At 40.7% G+C, this 18,765-nt stretch overlaps 1 protein-coding gene across 3 annotated transcripts in view; it reads left to right on the top strand.

The window, feature by feature from the left end:
• CRYL1 (crystallin lambda 1) overlaps positions 1–15,056 on the top strand; it is a 60,903-nt gene extending 45,847 nt beyond the window's left edge. For all 3 annotated transcript variants that reach the window (XM_032990765.2, XM_042793168.1, XM_042793169.1), the window contains 2 exons: positions 10,746–10,852; positions 12,859–15,056. In XM_032990765.2, coding sequence (XP_032846656.2) covers positions 10,746–10,852; positions 12,859–12,972 — 221 coding nt within the window. In that variant the 3' untranslated portion in view covers positions 12,973–15,056. The remainder of the gene's footprint in view (positions 1–10,745; positions 10,853–12,858) is intronic.
• The last annotated feature ends 3,709 nt before the right edge of the window (positions 15,057–18,765 follow it).

The following is an 18,765-nucleotide window of genomic DNA, read 5'->3' as shown; positions in this document are numbered from 1 at the left end:
TTCCTAAAAGTTTCCCTCTCCTGATCTATTAATTTCTGGTAGTTTCCAGTTCTCTCTAGTGATTTTAGTCTTACTCAATGTAAACCATATACATTCTTTACACAGAACAGAACAGATGCACATAGTACTAGCCTTAAGCACTGCAATCTACCTGGTCTTGCAGGCCAGGGTTGTCCAGTCCTGGCCCCACCACTCCACTAAGTTGCCATGCCACCCTCTGCAGGAACCATCCACACACAGGGTCTTCTGTCAGACTAACTTGCTCAACTGCCTCTACTAAAACAGAAAACCAAAACAAAATGCTTATTCATACCAAAAAACTTGTAATCCACTTTAGAGATCAAATCATACTTTTGAATACTATTTTTAATCCACGTTTTAGACTCCTTAATTCCAAAACAATGTTCACTTGAGATGAATTAAATTGTATCGATCATCTGGGTTGATTTTGATGTTCTTCCTGGAGTGCCCTCTGGCATTTGATCATGATCCACCTTAGTTTCCTTCCTTCCATCAGGAAGTAGTCATTGTTACAGAAACATTTCTGAAATTCTCCATCTCAAACCAGTTTTAGGTAGTACATACAACTGGCAGGTTTCTTGTTGATGGCAGAGATTATCCAGCTTCTAGAATTAATGCTACCTTCTGTTAGGAATTTTAGTATTCCAGGTCAGAGGAAGAAAAATTATGAAATATAATCCAGGAGGCTGGTAAACTGAAAGACTAGTCTTGTGGTAGACTTGTGAAATACAAAACCAAGATATACCTGTAGAGTTACTTTAACATTCTATAATATTCTCCATTAAAAATAACCCTAAAATAACATAATTAGTACACTTGTGAACTGGGCCACTTACACAGAAGCACCTTGTCAGCTTGTTCAGTAAGCTGGATCACGAGAGGTGTTGCTTCACTCCCAGCCTTGCAGATGCATTGTCTCTGAGTCTAGAGCTGCTCCTGTTTATGTGCTGGCAGGCTGACTCAGGCTGTCACTCTCATCAGAGATAGTTTAAATCAAAATTGCTGATGTCAGGACACATGATGGTTTATGTTCATAGTTCATACCAGTGCCAGCTTCTCTTTGGATGCCCAGTATTGCTTCACACATACATAATACGAAATAGTATAGATCTCCTGTTGATTGTCCAGGGCAATATGCTCTGATGCATTGTACTAATAGTGGCTGGTTTTTATCAGTGGATGGAAATGGAGGTAGAGATAAGAAACCCACTCTATTCTGTTTGTTAGTCTGTCTATCAGCTTCACCAACTTCACAGCAGCTTCCTGCCTTTACAACCAAAAGATACTAGTTACCCACAATTAAAAACTCTGTTAATCAATGAGAAAGGACGGTAGGGATGCAGGAAGCATGTAAGAGAAAAGAAAAATAGTGTTATTTGTGGGAGATCTTGGAAGATGAAGTCTGTCTTTTATTTTTGAGCATGATATGATATTTTTATTTGATTTTGAATAAAGAATCTTATTCCAGTAATATTTTTTTTTCTGAGATCGGTGTTATTTCTTTCCCTGTGGGATGCCTATGTAAAGATCCTCCCATGAACTTCCTATGTGCTAATACATGGTTTCCCCGTGTTAGTTCTTGCATCCTTTCTTCCATATTCTTAAATGGTCCTATCAGAAGCCACTATCCAGGCTGCTTTAGATTACTCATTAATCCATGCATGAATATTAGAAATTTTGATAATGTGGCAGTGATCCAACAGCCTTGAACATGGAACTAAAATGACAGCATCAAGTCACTAAGAGGAGCAGAGGCAGCATCAACAGTTTGAGAACAGAATTGCAACAGACAGGAAAGAAACAGTTTTTTGGGGAAAAAAAAAGCACATCCAGATTGCTTAATGTTATAATGTTGATTGCTGTTTTCAATAAATAAAATTAATATTGATTTTGGTTTCAGAGAGCTCTGTCTTTTGAGTCTGTCATTTCATGATTTCACAGGCAGCATCACAAATGTTACTTATCAGGGGATTATGTTAGCAGACACTATGTCCCTCCTACATATATATACCTGGCTATTTGTGAATATACTGAAGATGATTCAGCCTCAGTAAGATTGTATCTCCTGAATCTCGTTTCTTGAACTGTCATCTCCTTTTAAGACCTTGCAAAAAAGGTCTGTAAAACCATAGGCTAGATTATCAGACCGTGTCTTACATCTTTGCAGCAAAAGTTCCTTTATATATTTTTTTCACAATGGGCTGTCTTAGATCAGTTACTTTATTAGTGACCTATTTAGTGAGCTATAATTGGAATTTAATCTTGATCTAAACTGCTAATATTAGCAGAAAAGCTGGATAGGGGGAGGTTGAATGGCCTTTGTTGATATTTTCTCTCCTGCGTTTACAAAAACATATTCTACCTATCACTCACTGTGGTATTTGTACAGGTGTATACAGGAGCTGTGTTGAAATGGGGGCTGATGTAATGTCCCTGTAATATAAGTGGAAATATCTGGTAAACTAGGAACGAGTCTTCATGGTCAAAATTGTATTTCTCTTACTGGAAGTGGGATTGCTTGCTTGTCTTAGAAGCACCTGCCAGGTTAATTGGTTTTGGATGATAGGACCAGAATGATTGTGCTGTATGAAAAGCACAGAACATGAGAAGGAAAGAAAGGAGGGAATCATAAGCCATAGTTCAAAGGAAGGGAATTTTTCTTGTCTGGCTAGGCAAAACATAGTTTTTTAACAGTTTTTTAAAAAACTGTTTTTTAACAGTTACTGTAGAGAAGCATGCTGCCTCTGGTTCAAAAGCAGAGATTGTTTTCATTGCTATGGCCACTGGTTTAATGCTGTCATATAGGGAGCAAACCAAGCTTTAACCCAGTTCAGGAACTTTTGTACTACAAGCTAGTAAGCAGAGGGTATGAGAATCTCTAAGTTAAGGTAATGAAATCTAAGAAAAGGAAGATTGCCTCCATTTCTGTCCAACCTGTGTATTATGTTTTAGGATCATAAAACATCTCAACTTAATTTATGAATACTTGTAAGAGAGTAATACTGAGATGAAATGCCACAGTGTGGTATATAGTCATACAAAACCTTCTTCTTTCATGAGCCCACCAGTTAGTTCATACAGGTTGACACACATTCAGTTCACTTCCCAGTAGGCTGATGCAAGCAGTTTCTAGTCATTCTAGAACTGCTGTTTGCCTGTATGCAGCTACAGGGCTTTTCTGTGTGAAAAAGTTTGTGTGCAGTAAGCAAAGGTGTGAATTTTTCAGCATACTGGCTGTTGTGCACCAGTTTCCTTCTATGGAATCATAGGTGTAAAGTGGTTCCCTCCACCTTCTGAAAGGAGCACATGACTTTGCACAGGAATTCTTAATGCTTCATTGCTCAAGTCATTACAGATGTGTCCTGAAGAATACATCTCGGTGTATCTTTCTCCCTGTGCTACAGAAAGAATGTATATGGTCACCAAGTGGCTTAGACTGAGGAATTCATCCTAGATTTGAAACTGTTCTAACAAAGTAAGTGGTTCATATTAACTCAGTTTAATTCCTTGATCCAGCTCACAGCAGTCCTGCACAAATATTTGTGCACTGTTGTTGAGATGATAACACAGGACAGTGAGAATAAAGCTTTTTTTGGTGTTACTGCTGTCTTAGGGTAGTTGAAAGTATTCATGCAACTACAGTCTGAGAGAATTCATATGGGAATTGATGTAGAGTAGCAAGCATCCTATGAATTCACACCCTAACTAAGAGCATGCATCTGTGTTCAGACACACCCTTGAGGAAGATAGGATTACATTTAGAAAGTTTTCCTTGGAGCTATAATGTCTAGATACATAATCTCACAATAAGCAAAACAAAGAGGTTGGGTCTTTTTTTTTTTTTTCTCTGAACATAACCTAACCATGACATCCCTCCACAGTGTTCCTGAAATATGCCTCTTTTCTGTTCTCATCCATACTCATCTTCAGTTTTATCAAGTGCATCCTCTTCTTAGATTTTTACCTGCTAAAATCAACCCCACCCCAGTCGTTTCAAATTGTTGATGCTATTACATCAGTAGCTTGACCATCTCACCTACTCTTTTTGAGTCATTACAGTATCTTACTATGCTGCTCATCGGGTTCAAAGTCATCAAGTTAGTACTCGGTATCGTGAGGCACCCTCTGTCTTTGGCATGTTCCCTGTCCATGCCAGTAACACTTGCTTCTGTCTCTTGTTTTCTCTCACAAATACCTCCATGCCTTCCTTGTTCTGCCCCTTGTGTAGGGTCCTTGCCAGACTGGTTTACCAAGTTTGCTTGCTTGCATCCTTCAGCCTTTATGCCTGTTGCCTTTCTTATGAAGAGGAAGGAATGAGACTTAGTGTACAAGAAGCTAAGATACTTACATACTATAATGAATGAACATACTACATTTTATACTGTCATGTTTTCCCTTCTTTTTTCCTACTACTCCCACCACCTTTATGTTTATGAACTTCACTTGTGAAGAGGTCTTCTCAGGGCAATGAAGCATTTTATGCATGCTTTTAAGCTAAATATCTGTCCTGAGTTCATTTCTCTTCATCAATGTTCATCTTGATGATGCAACTAGCGGCATTTCACTGATACCCATGTTTGCACCACACCAGTGCAAGTCCTTTGGGTAAGGACCTGAAAACCTGAAGTATAGTTATATGAACAAATTCTTCTGGGACAGTTCATTAGCTGTTTTGGAAACTGCCTGGACTCTCATTAAAGCTAAATAAACAACAACTTACTCTTCCTTTCATGGTGGTATAAAGAGCCTTGGGTTTCCTAGATATATATGGGCAGCTGAAGAGCCTTGAAGTGTCTAGCTGTAACTATACTGTACAAGTCAGAAATGCTGAGTGGGTTTGGGACTAGAGTATTTCCCTTTTCATCTCTATAATCCTGTATTCACTACTCCCTTAGAACATTTTGTTACTCATTCCTCCTTCCACTCTACTGTAGTTGTAAGCACGTGATGGAAGGAAGATTCGGGGAACTTGTACCTTCCCTGGAGATATTTCTGTTCTTTGTTCATGGTTAGGTGCCTTCTGCAACATCTGCCTTCTCCCACAGCCACTTCCCTCCAGCAGTGATGAGGTGAGTGCGCAAGGAAGATGGAGGTTTAGACAGGGAGCCAGCAAATCACACAGAGAAGAGGAAGCTATTGTCACTCCTGTGCTGCGAATTGATTCCTCTCTGTCTCAGATGCATCTTGCATCATTCTTTTTCTCCAGTTGGAGATAGTGGGGTACAGTGTGGGCACAGCAATTAAATGGAAGGAGAGATGTTGATTGTTTTTAACAGCCGCATTTGCCACCTTACTGTTTCTCCAGCTCCCAGGTGCTGCCCTGTCTGTCTCATACTGTTTATAGATGCTATTTCTTCCAGCATTCTTCCAGTTTAAGCTGCTCCCTGGGCAGTATCAACAAGGATTAAAGTCAAAGGGATTCTGTCATATTTGTTTTCCATCTTCATGTCCCTGTGCTCCAGTCAAGTGCTCTTTTCATCCACCTTTGCAATAGCACTGACCTTTGAACCAGAAGACTCCTAAATCTAAAGGCCTGGAGTCAAATATTTGCCAGTTTTCAGTTTGCGGTTGAAAAGCAAAGTGGTTTTTCCAGCAATATTCCCCATTGCTCAAGTGCCTTCTTGAAGCTGGCAGCATAGGGTTGATCTTGATTACTGAAACCAAGTTAAAGATTGCACTAGTCTCCACTGACATTTCACACTGGGAGTGCTATCTTGAGTGCTATTTTGAAATTATTTTTTTAATCTTCAAGTGAGACCATATGTATATACAAACTTTTGGTATATTTCCTTCATTTGAGACTCAAAAGATTTTGCAGTGTCTACCCTCTGCTTGACATGCAGCATGCATGCTTGCATGTTGCCATTTCAGCCACAATGTTGAGATCAACCATACTAATGTTGCTGCTCTTCTCTAGAGCCTCACTATTAGAAGAAAAAGCTAATGTGAGCAAGGTGAAATGTAAATATCATCATCTTGTGGTTAGTGCACACATCTCATCCAGAAGTGTCTTGGGTTCCCAAGATTGCTCACGTGGATTGCATATCCTTTGGCTTCAGTTGCCAAAATCTGTGAGCCCAGCTGTTAAGATCTAACAGACAAGCACTTATGTTAGTGACAGGGTATGGTCAGTAAACCCTGATAACCAGTGGTCCTTTTCAGAGTGCTTACAGAGGTGGATGGTCTCTGCTATTCTCTCAGGGGAGAGAGAAAATTATATCACAGCCTGTTCCACATCCCACAGTAATGCTTCTCTTCCTGAATCTCACTTCCTGCCAGTGATGTTTTGGAGCCCACTAGGCAATTTGAAGGTTTTTGCCTGTGTGTCAGTCAATAAAATTGAGTAAAATACTAAATTTCCATATAATTAGAGCACCAATATACCTGTATGACCAGCTGACCTCCCTTTTTGTGTTGGAGAAGGTCAGAACATGCCAGAGTGTCTTCTACAAACACATATGCTCCATGGATAGATGACATAAGGAAACAGACTAACTAAATGCTGTTTGGCACACTGTTGGCACCAAATATAGGTTCAAGCTACTTAACAAGGCTGCTGTTTTTCTCAGAGCCTTGTTCCTTCTGATACTAGAGGATGTTTCTAGTCCATTTTTTAAGAGTTGAATACTCTCAAATCTCTTCACATTGTTCTCATGCAACGGACATGTTCTCCCATTCTGTCCTTTCAGTTGTTTATCTGATGGTCACCATGACTTCAGTGTGCTAATTTCTTAAAGAAAATTTAATACTTCTGTGAACATTTGTCCTTTGAAAGTTCTTCTGTCTTTAGTCCAGAAACAAGAGTGTTCTCTGTACTTTTACTGACCTCAGAGGCCTTTTGGAAAACCTGTACTTCAGCGATTTCAGAGATGTTGAGCAGTGTAAGTGTTGTAGTTTATGATTCATAGTTGCCAGTAGCCAGAAGTCTCCATTCGTCCACCTTTCAACCTCAACCGTGTAGAGTTAGACAGGTGTGACTTCTATTGATACCACACAGTATTGCATTCCAGGGGACTGTCTGCAAGCCGTTCAGGAAAGAGACTGCTTAATGACTCTTGACCCAAGTTGCATTCTTTTGTGTGGTAGTCAGGCCACACCACTTAAATTGAATGCATTTTGTGGTTGGATAAGACCATGAGCAGTTCAAGTTCATGCTTTTCTGTCTGTACGATCTCCTGAGTCTTTGTGAAAGAGTTGGTGACTGTAACTGCTTGTCTTTGTCTTCTGCATCTTTCTCCTATTTGCTTTGTTAATTAGCTAATAAAAAGAGTTAAGGACGCAAGTTTTTCAGCCTCTACGGTTCTCAGAAAAGGGAGATGTTTGTCACAAGCTTTTACTGGATATTCAGAACTTCCCTTCTCAGATCTAGGGTGTTCATCAGGATAATCACAATCTTCCTCATGTTGTCTTGCTTACTTCCATACAAGCATTGATCATTTACTGTTGTGGTGCAGCTCATGACTTCTTGATTGATGCATAGTGGGAAAGGCTGCCTTTTCCTTTCTTGATTATGTGGTAGTTAATAGCACTAAAAAGTCTACTAGATATATATGTCTGGCTAAAGGACTGATTTCTCGTTTTGGTCCATTTATCATTCCAGTTCCTCTCTAGTGCCTCAACAGTAATTTTTTTTGAGAATCTTACTGGAGCTGATGGAAGCTAGACCTTTCCCTAATTCAGCCAAGGTCTATTTGACTGCTGTTTTACCCATTATTACTAGTTACGTGGTTCTCAGGTTCTCTGACCACATGTTTTTTAAGATGTTCACAGCAGGGTCAGCTCTGAGGTCTGACCAAGCTGCTCAGGGTTTCATCCACTGTTTAAAACCCCCAGAGATGGAGACTGCACAACCTCTGTGGGCAACTTGTGCCAGTGCTTGAGTATCCAGTCTGAACCTCTCATTTCAGATGTGCCTTTTGTCTCTTGTCCTCCTGCCATGCAACAGCTATGAAAAGCCTGGCTCCCTTTGCTCAGTGACCTCCCCATAAGCACTGGGAAGCTGCTTTTACATCCCCTTGAAAGCTATTTGTGCTCCAGGCTGAACAAGTCCAGCTCCCCCAGCCTTTTCTCACAGAGCAATTGATCCATCCCCCACCGTTTTGGTGGCCTCTGCTGAAGTTGCTCCAGTTTGTCAATGTCTTTCTGGTGTTGGGGAATCCCAAACTGGATGCACTATTCCGGATGCAGTCTAATGAGTGCTGAGTTAAGGGGGTTAAATCACTTCCATGAATCTACTGGCTGTGCTGTTAACACAGCCCTCTGCTGCCAGAGCACACTGTTGGTTCACATTCAGCTTGATGCCTACCACAATGAGGAGTTCTTGGGGTTCAAGCCTGTGTTGTTGCAAGGAGCTCTTCCTTCTGAGGTGTAGGGTCTTGCATTTGTCCATGTTCAGTTTTTTAAGGTTTTGTACGGACTCATTCCCCCAGACTGTCTAAGGGCAACCCTGACCTCCAGTGTATCAGCGGGTCCATCCCGGCCCACCTGCCACCCCTGCACAATTTGGTATTAGTCACAAATTTTATGAGGAAATGCTGTTAAGCAGTACAGGTCTCAGGATAGATTCTTGCAATGCTCCACTTTTACTGGCCTCCAGGTAGAGTACAACCCATCAACCACTACCTCTGAGCCCGAGTATCTAACCCTTTTTTTGTCCATCTCATTTTCCAAGCGTACAGACCTTAATGTCCTAACTTTGATACCGGAATATCTTGGGAGACAGTGTCAAATGCCCTTCTAAAGTTGAGGTAAATTATAGCCACTACTTTTCCACAAATCCAATGATTTTATCATCAAAGGCAACGAAGTCAATTAGACATGATTTACACCACGATGTACCCATTGGTGACTGTCACAATCACTTTATTCTTATTTATGCACCCAGGAATTTGTTTTAAGAGGACTTGCTCCTTGATTTTTGTCAGGGACAGAAGTGAGATTGATGGGCCTGTAGTACCCCGGTTTGTTCTTTTGACCTTTTCTGAAGATGAGTGCAATATTTGCCTTCATTCATCTGGGCATCTCAAATGATGACATTGATGCATTGACTGGCATGATTTTTAAAATACAATAGAAAGCAGCCTTGCAAGGGCATGGGCCATTTCCCTCATATCCTTGAATACAGTCAGTCTCATCCCGTGGTCTCAGGTGGGGCTGAGTTCTTGCAGATAGTCACTGACTAGATTGTCATCTACTTCTGTTAGATCTTCTTGAACCCTTCTCTAAGTGCAGAGGCATAGGAGACCTTGTCAATGAAGACTGAAGCAAAGAAGGCAATGTGTAACTCCGCTTTACCTCTTTCTCCCATCACTAAATCACCCCCCCATTCAACAGCAGGCCCACACTTTCCTTGTTCAGCCTTCTATTACTAATGTAACAGTAGAAGTCCTTCTTGTTGCCCATAACGTTCTTGCAAGTCTCAGCTGGATCTGAGCTTTGGCTTTCCTGACACCAGCCCTACATGCATAGGCAGTGTTTCTGAATTTCTTCTTTACAGCCTGTCCCTGCTTCCACCTCCTGTATGCTGCTGGTTTGCACTGGAGCTCATTCAAGACAATCTTCTTATACACTTACTTGTCTTCCTGAGTATCGGGATGGACTGTTCTTGCCCTTGGAGGATGCTGGCCTCTCCGCTGATGCTGACCCACAGGGTCTCTCCCAGCCAGTTGCTCATCTCATCTGAGCTGCTCCTTTACAGAGATAGCACACTCCCTCCTTGTCTCTCCTGCTTGTCCTTCCTGAAGTGTGTATCTGTCTGCTGCAGCACTCCAGTTGTGTGAGCCATCCCACCACACCTCAGTTGCTCCAACAATGTTGTAGTTGTGTGGCCACGCATGGAACTCTTATTTCCCCTGCTTGTTTCCCAGGCTGCACACATTTGTGCACATACACTAGAGGTAGACTCCTTCTGCCTTTTTTTATACTTTCTTGAGGTTTCTCTTGTACCTGTTGCCCTGCACTCTTTTCTTTCTGCGCCCATACACCCCCTCCTCACTTGACTACAGGATGTAATCTCACTTTTCCAGTGTTCCTAATATAAAGCTTTTCTCACCGCATTGGCCAGGTTTTTGGCAAAGATGCTTTTTGTCCACTTTGTCAGGTGGATCCCATCTCCCCCTAGCAGTGCTCAACCATGAAAGAGGGTCCTGTGGTCATAAAAGCCAAATCTTTGTCACTATCCCCAGGTGCAATACAAGGTGTTCATATGCAAGATCCATCTGTTTCTCCTTAAGCCTTTCTCATGCACTGGAGACCACCTGGGTCTCCCTGCCTTTGATTCTTTCCCCCTGAACCATGTTGCTCTTGATACACTCCAGGTCAATAAATAAAAATAATAACAGGAATGTTTCAACTGATACAGCACCAAACTGAGGAGGTGAGGGCACCCTCCTTGTGGACACTGGTTGGGGAAGCTTTCTGGTCTCGAGTAGCAAAGCACAAGTATATCCATGGTTGTGTACTATACCCCTCGCGTAGCATTGCCTGCTGGTATGTAACAGTAACTGGTTTTGCAGTGAAGGCATGTCCTACATGATTTTTCCATGAACCTTCATGGAAATGTAGTGGATAGAATCCATTTTTCCTCAATGACAATTAGGTGTCTTAAGCATAAGAACACACCTTTGTTTTGGACTCTGGTTTAAGAGGGTGCTTAAGCACAGGCAGCCTTACTGAACTTGAGTAGGAGTTTCTGTTGAAATGTAATTTCTCACTCTTATTTTTAGGTATTTCAAATTATTGTGAAAGATACCGTGAAGGCATGAGACTTGTTCTGAACACCTTTGGACCAGTTCCAGAATTTTCAGGTGAAATTGAGCAGAAAATTAATCAGGTAAATACACAGTTGATAAATGCAGTGACAGTCAGAACAAAGAACATTAGCTTTTATTCTAACATTTGTACCATTTCAGTTTACTGTTAGAAGTATCTGTAGTCTGTATTTCTTGTGTGAATGTGTACTTTAAATGAAAAAATCAGTACAGCATGCATGTAAGTCCCTTTTCAAAGAACTTTGGCATACATCAAGGGAAAGTGATTTAGCAGCCGAGTAACATTATGAGACAGAGGAGTCAACTGCTAACAACTATGGGTTATTGACATTAAATCCTCCCCACTATTTCTTACCACTTCTGTCCTGTGTCCTCAACCATAATATGCACAGCTCCATTTTCCTTTCCTACATGACTTTTCTCCCCGTGTCTTCCTTCTACTCCAGTAGCTTTTTTCTTCTGGGTTTTCTTTTTCTTCTTTTTGTATACTTTACAAAGTAGAGCTTCAGTCTGTAATGTGTGCAGATACATGTTTAAGTTAAGCATGCAAACAGTCCGGTAAGGTTACTTGCATGTTTAAAGATAAGATGTGTTTAAGTGCTGTGTTGGATTGGGACCTAGTTTGTCTGTTGACATTTCTAAGCTCACAGTTTGTTTATAGTCATTATATAGGCTATTTTGTAAGACCATAGGAATTAACAGAAGTATTGTAATTTCCTAACTCTACCTTTCCATAGTTGCCTTTTTTAATGCTTCACTAAAGAACACGTGTATGTGTTGAATCATTCCTGATCAGCTGTCAAAAATTAATTCCAAATATGGAGGCAGTCTGTCTGGAAGATAGCATTTTTCATTCCTATTTATGTTAATGCAATTTCAACATCAGCTATGTTAAAAAGGAAAGAGATTCTTTTATCCTTAAACAACATAGACTGCTTATAATAACAGTCAATAATAATTGTGGAGTTATTCACGATTAGAAGCTTTTAACTGATATGAAACAGTTTGTGTTTCTTTATAGAGATCTGAATTCCACTTCAACATCTGTTTCTGTCTCTTTATTATCTTCCGTCTTCAATGCCAAAGATGGGCTTGAAGGAATCCTCTCGTCAGAGTAAAACATTAAACATTTCTTATCTTACTCCTCTGTCCCTCCCCCTGATTTTCTTCAGTCATTGATAGCAGGTCCAGGTTTTACCCAGTTTCTCAACACTTGCCTTTTAAACCTAAGACCTCAGGTGATATTTTGGTAAAGGTGACCTTTTGAACTCTACCTGCAGTCTCAGAACAGCTTTTTTCCTTTGAAAGAAAATCTGTTAACAATGTACTATCTGGCCAGAGCTTACTACCACTTGTTCTCCTTTCAGTCATACATTTAACTGGCACTTCTGAGACAACTTTGATTGTGCACTCAGAAATACTTTTTTTTCCCATTTTGTTTTAAATATCATTTTTGCGTGCTAACTTGTTCAGACTTCTACCTTGGTGTCCTGAAATAGTAGTGTACTTTCTCTCCCACATATTCCAATACACAGCAAAAATCATAATTCTGGGTTTGTTATGTGTCTTCCCCTGTAATTTTGATTATAACTGGTGCTCCTCAGACAAAATGTTTTTAATAAACATGGTGTCCCTTATTATCCCTCATAAGAGAGATCACAGCTTTAAACACACACACACATAGGAATCTGATTTAGAGCAGGTTTTCAGCCACATAAATGGCCAGGTTGCCTCCTTCCTACTTAAGAAAGGGTTATTATCAAAGACACTGGATGATGGCTGTGTGGGGCAAACCGAAAGAAAAGGCTGATGCTCTGTTTCTGTTGGCACCTTCATTGCCCTATTCAGGCCAAAGTTCTCCAAGTGGGAACACTTTTCTTCTCATACAGCTTAGCTCATTTCCAGTCACCCATGTAAGGAATTAGTGGCCTATTGCTTGTGATTGATAGACTAAATTACAGTTTGTGTCGATGGTTACTTGGTCTGACACAGGGAAAGCAGGAAAACAATGCTGCTGGGAAACTTTTTACTCAGAACGTGAGATTTAATGTTATATTTTCTGTTCCAGGCAATGTCTGAAAAAATTCCAGTTGTTCCAAAAGTCCTGGATGCCAGGAGAAAATGGAGAGATGAATATCTCACTGGTCTTGCCAAACTGAAAAAACAAATGAAATCTGACTGAGGTGCATCTTGTCTAACAGGAGAGACCAAATGAAGAGCAGATCTTCGTAAAAAGTGGAAATTTTTGGTTATGCAGAAGAGGAGACTGAATGTGCAACCAATGATATGCACAAATGTAGAGACCAATGAAACATTTGGTCCAAATTTGTTGTGATGTAATTCATTAATAACTGGAAACAGTTACTAAAAAGTTCAGTTAGAATTTATCAAATTACTATATATATTCATTAGATGTGTAAGCATTAAGTAGCTTTAGCAATATTAACATTGTGCAATGCTGGAACATAATAATCTTTTAAATAATGCATTTTTCAGCTTGCTTAGGAATTCAGCACTTGAACAATATTTGCTTATGCAGGGATCTGAAATAGGCAAACATCAGCTGTTTGTCACTCAAGAAAATAAGCCCTCACCCGCTAATTACTGCGACAGCAAGGTTAATTTGTAAAGCACTGACTGTAGATAGGAGAAGGTTCACTGGTGAGTGATCTGAGACCGCAGCAGCAGTAAGGGTCACTTCAACTTCTATCTGTAACTGTTCCACAATGTAGGGGAAAGAACTATTCCTCCTTTGGCACTTCTGTACCTGTATGATGATCTAAATGTGAGTAAAAAGAGCAGAATTCCTCCCTCATCCCCTACCCCTGGTTCTGTAAGACTTACCTGAGACCTGTTCGGTCTTTAAGACCATGCACTTGATATCCCATGACTTCACTCCCAGTTTAAGTCAGATGTTTGATGTTGGCCATTGGCATTGCTGCATAAACCTGTGCCCCATTTTAAGACTTGTCTGTGAGAAATAAGAGATTTTGATTTAATAGCTAGTTTGGGAAACAGTATGATGTGTTGGATCTGTCTGGACTTTCTCCCAAGGCTACCCCCATGACCGTCTGAGTGATCTTGGGAAGCCAGTTCACCTCTGTCTCCACGTCTATTTTGTACATTATCTGAAGCAAGGACTGCTTCTTTAGGACTCGGCTTTAGTGACTGTAACAGCTGTAGCTGAAGGGACCCCAGCTATCTGCTAGTTTGATTCCCTACAGAGGGAAAGATGCAGTAGCTTGGACGTAGCATGTATGCTCCACTGCTGCCCCTCCTACAGGAGACACATCTGCTCCACACACAGGAATGCAGTATACACCTGGAAGTGGCGATATCCTCAGTTGCTGCAGTAGAATGCTTTGGTCCACAGCAGACAAAGTGTTATTATGAATGTATGTACCCTGTAATATAGTTGGACTTTGATCTTAACTGGAACCTTGGGGCATTATTGTTATGCAGATAATAAGAATAACTTGAAACAGTGCATTGCTCCCACCCTGCTTGAGTTAAGCATTTCTGAATTTGTGCTAACTGGTCGTGTAACTTCAGTCACAGTACAGATGCAGAAGTTTTAAGCTGTCATTTTGCTAATGCTCTTGGTTTTTTACAGAGGGTGCAGCACACAAACAGGTTGCTGAAACTTAATTAGTTACCATTTTGAAGTGAACAGCAGAAACATCTGCATGAACATACCAGTACCACTCATTTCTGCTTAGGTGACAGTAAAAAAGACCCAAGATAAATTGTATCACTTGACACAAGTGGTGGGCCAAGAACACATCTCTAGATGTGAAACACGTGACATGAGGCACAATGCAGAGGTTGTCCTATGCCCCTTTGTAGTCAGTGGAGAAAAACGAAAATTTGTAAGCTCATTTTATTTTATCCCAATATAGACCTCAAATTGTCAGTTTCTTCTATTGCTTTTTATTGCTACAGTGACTGGCTCAACCTGCATTTAGACATCTGAAGTTGGGGAGGTCAGTCCTCACTCATGATGCCTTATTAAACAATGGCAAATTTATTTGGGGGGCTGATTTCCTCATTTTATATATGCTTTTGTACTTCAGACAAGGCCATAGAAGGTTCCAGTTACTTTCCAGATTAGACCTGCTTTGCTATGAGCATATGACATTGTCATAACTAATTAGCTCACATTGCTTCTGTTTATTCTGAGATGTTTTAAAACTCGATCATGTCATCAAATATCTGCCTCCACCTTTATTATTTGCTTATGAATAAAATATTTTAATGAGGATGGTATTAGCTTCTGTGCTCTAGTGTGATACTGTAGTGGTAGCACTACCTAATATGTCTTTAGAAACCAGTGCTCTGGTAGAATAAGTTGTGGAAGTAAATAGACAAGAAGTAATGGGCACTCTCCTATAGTTGGTGTGTTGGCGACTGATTGCTGCAGACACAGGGCCCTGCTGTGAGGGAATGGCTTTCTGCCCGGGTAAGAGCCCTCTGGAGAGTGCCAGAGCACTTCTGTGCACTGAGCAGCTCTGCCGCAGGGTCTGGCACACAGCAAAGCTCACCTTGGAACATCAGTTCCCACCTAGGTTCACAGAGACAAGTTGGGGAGGAGATGCTTGACAGAAAATGTATTTTAGCTGACATTGGCTTAGGATTTGAAGGACAGAAAATTATTAGTTGGTAAATGCAACTGATGCAACTGAAAAGCGTTAGGAAAAGGTAGCTAATGAGATCAGCTGTCCTCATCCCAGGGACTTGCACCCTGTTCACAATTAATCCCCTTTATCATCAGTCATTAAACTGTGTCCGACTCCTGCGCCCAGCTTGGGGCTCCCAGTACAAGACATTGGACAAATGGTAGGGGAGGCCGCCAAGATGGTGAGGCTGGAGCACTGGTCCTGTGAGGAGAGGCTGAGGGATCTGGGCTTGTCCAGCCTGGAGCAGTGATGGCTTTGGGGGGACCTACCAGCAGCCCCCAGTGCCTGGGGGGGAGGTCAACAAGGAGACAGAGCCAGGCTCTCTAAATTGGGGCTGGGTGAGAAGATAGAGACAATGGTCATAAGTTGAAACACAAGAGTTTCAGCCTGTATGTAAGGAGACACTTTTTCCTCCATGAGGATAGTTCAGGCAGAGGCACAGGTTGTCCACAGAGATGGTGCAGTCTCTGTCCTTACAGGTTTTCAAGTCCCAGCTGGATGAAAACCTGAGTGGCCTGGTCTGACCTTAGAGCTGAGCCTGCTGTGAGCAGGAGGTTCTACCAGAGACCTCCTGAGCTCCCTCCTGGCCTGCATGAGCCTGATTCCAACTTTTGTTTGATTCTGGCCTATTTTGTATCTGAAATGCTGCTCTGGCTTAAGTTAATTAACTCAAAAAAATGTACATAGATTAGTTCCAATCATCACATACATTGAGAGGACTTTTTAACCTAAATCGTAAATTAAATTTAGGATGGTGTGAATGGATGTAAATAAATCCACATTCAGGTTTTTCCATGCATTTTCCTGGGCAGATTAACATAGTATCATTAAATCGTCACAACTTTTCACATAAAATTTCCTTACAGAAAGTCTGAACCACCAAAACTGCCCACGTTATTGATCCCCAGGGCCTACCTCTCCTGGTGATGGATAAATGCTGCATTCACTTTGCTCAGCATCTCCACTGCTCCGGGTGCTGGCAGGAGCAGGGTTTGCCAGGAGGGGAGGGCCCCCTATCTCTCCCTTTTCACTTTTTTTCCTTTACTTAGCCCTTTTGGTTCTCGTAATAGCCCACCACTAATTTCTCCCAGGGTATTTAGCTGACAATTTGTACAGAACTGCTAAAAGGTTTGCAAATTGGACAGTGAAGAATCCCTTCTGGGGAGCAACTTGTCAGAGCTGAACTGCTTGTAAGATACAAATCTGAATTCTGTTGAATTGGTGTAATTATTTTTTTCAAACTTGTCTTACTCCTTTTATCCCATTACTTTTTTTCCTCAAATGGAATAGACTTTTTGTGATAGTTTACACCTAGTCTGAGGACTCTTTCAGAATTAACACCAGCAGTCCTACAAAGTTGCAGAACTGCAGCAGATATAGTCAAATATTTATTTTGTTTGATTGTCAGTAGAAGGAGCAACAGTTGCTTGAATGTTCAAGCAACTATTTTATGGTAAACTGTGAGATATTTTGGAAAAATTTATCTTGTGGTTTCTTATTTACACAATTGCATACTTTAAAATCCTGTATTATTTTTAATCAAGTTACACCTACAGAATTTTCTAAATCTGTCTCTTTGTTGCATTGTGGTTTTCTGTTTTACCAATTTAATATTTATTATTTTCCTTATTATCTGTATTTTACTATTAGTTGCTGCTGCTTATTGGAAGCGGAGTCCAATATGTTCATACCAAAGCCTTTGATTTAATACTACTGGAAATCAAACCACCTATTATGTGTGAGATAAGCAAGAAAGGGCAGACCCAGGGAAATACTCACCTGTTTCACTGAGGGAAGTCCAGTATCTCTGTTTCCTAGATCTCTGAGTGCAATGGCAGTAGTTTGCAACTTGCAAAGCAGCATGTGATTTACTTTCCCTATTCTGTAGTTATTCTTCTGTTCAGTCATGGTAATAGTTTGAAGGTTAAAATGTATTTTCTGATAGCTATATTATCTAATTGGAATGGTATTAAGAAATTGCATTATCCTATCTATACCATCTTTCAGGCAAAAAATGAAATTAACTGTACTTCATTAGGGAAGCAGGATAGTGCTTGTGGAGCTTGTTATAAAAACAGAAAAATAATTTTGAGAGAAAATGATGTCATTGTCAGTCTCAGTTTCTCAAAAGAAAGATGAGATACGCGGCCAGAGCCTATATAGTTACATGTCAGGATTGCATTGCCATAGTATGGAGTTACAAAAAGGTCTTTAAGAACATGCAGAGATGGAGACAGAGAAGACAGGAGCACTCCATGAGAAGAGGAGCCCGGCAGATGTGAACCTAGCAATTAGTGTAAGCGTCAGTAAAAAAAACAAATGGTTTTTTGCTTTCAACAGCCTACCAGGCCCAAAGGGAATGTTTCACAAATTAATTTGGATCTAGTTCGAGTAAAAAAGTGTAAATAAATACATTTGCTCTAGCTGCCTGCTCATCTGCTCCCATTCCCCCAAGCTCCAGTCATGCTGGCAGGGTAGCCCTCTGCTTGCCTTGCGCCTTCCATCAAGCCAATAGCCAAGGATTTCTTTCTGTTCTTTTCTGTGTATTCAGAAAGAGAAAGCAATTCCTCCCTTCAGCATATTATTCAGAGTTAAGTGATGATGCAGCTTAGAGCACACCACTTAGAGAAAGTTACCTACTGACTGGTATTTCTTAGAGTTCACTTTTCAGGTAGAACTTTATCCTCCCCTCTGAGTTTTTTCTTTTATAGTACAACTTCAATTTGGAAGGGTCATTTGGCCATTGAATACAAGCTAATACTCATATATGAATAATGATAAATACTGATTTTTATAATAAGGAATAACAAGGACACAGGGGCTTAATTCTGGTGTATTTGAATGTGTACATTGAATGATACAATATTCTAATGGCAAGATTTAGCTGCATATCTTAATACTCACAAAGTCGTAAATATTACTTACAGCATGTGCTAGGAGCAGATGAATAGCAAAGGTAGATTCCCCACCGCTATTTCCATACAAAGCTATCCACTGGGAAGAGTGAGTACCCACATCCTCCACTGCTGCGTGCGATGCCACAAGACACAGAGCTGTGGCTACGCAGACCTCTTGCTTCTTTTATAAATGGGACGTCAGAAAAGAAACTAGCAATTTAAATAGCAAATGCTGACACATCAATAATTTCATAAGAATCGGGGAAAAAAGATGCTAGAGTACCCTTTTGAGGCAAAACAATGTAACCTGGAATGTTTGACCCCCCCGAATTTGCTGCGAATCTCTGGTTTGCACATGCTGATGCATGACTGTGAAATGCTCAAAGGATGGTTTCAGCTGGC

Source organism: Tyto alba, unplaced genomic scaffold (assembly GCF_018691265.1).
Source record: "Tyto alba isolate M040663 unplaced genomic scaffold, T.alba_DEE_v4.0 Super-Scaffold_2, whole genome shotgun sequence".
Classification (NCBI taxonomy): Eukaryota; Metazoa; Chordata; class Aves; order Strigiformes; family Tytonidae; genus Tyto; species Tyto alba.
Note: the sequence above shows the minus strand (reverse complement) of the source record. Positions and strands in the feature narration are given on the sequence as shown.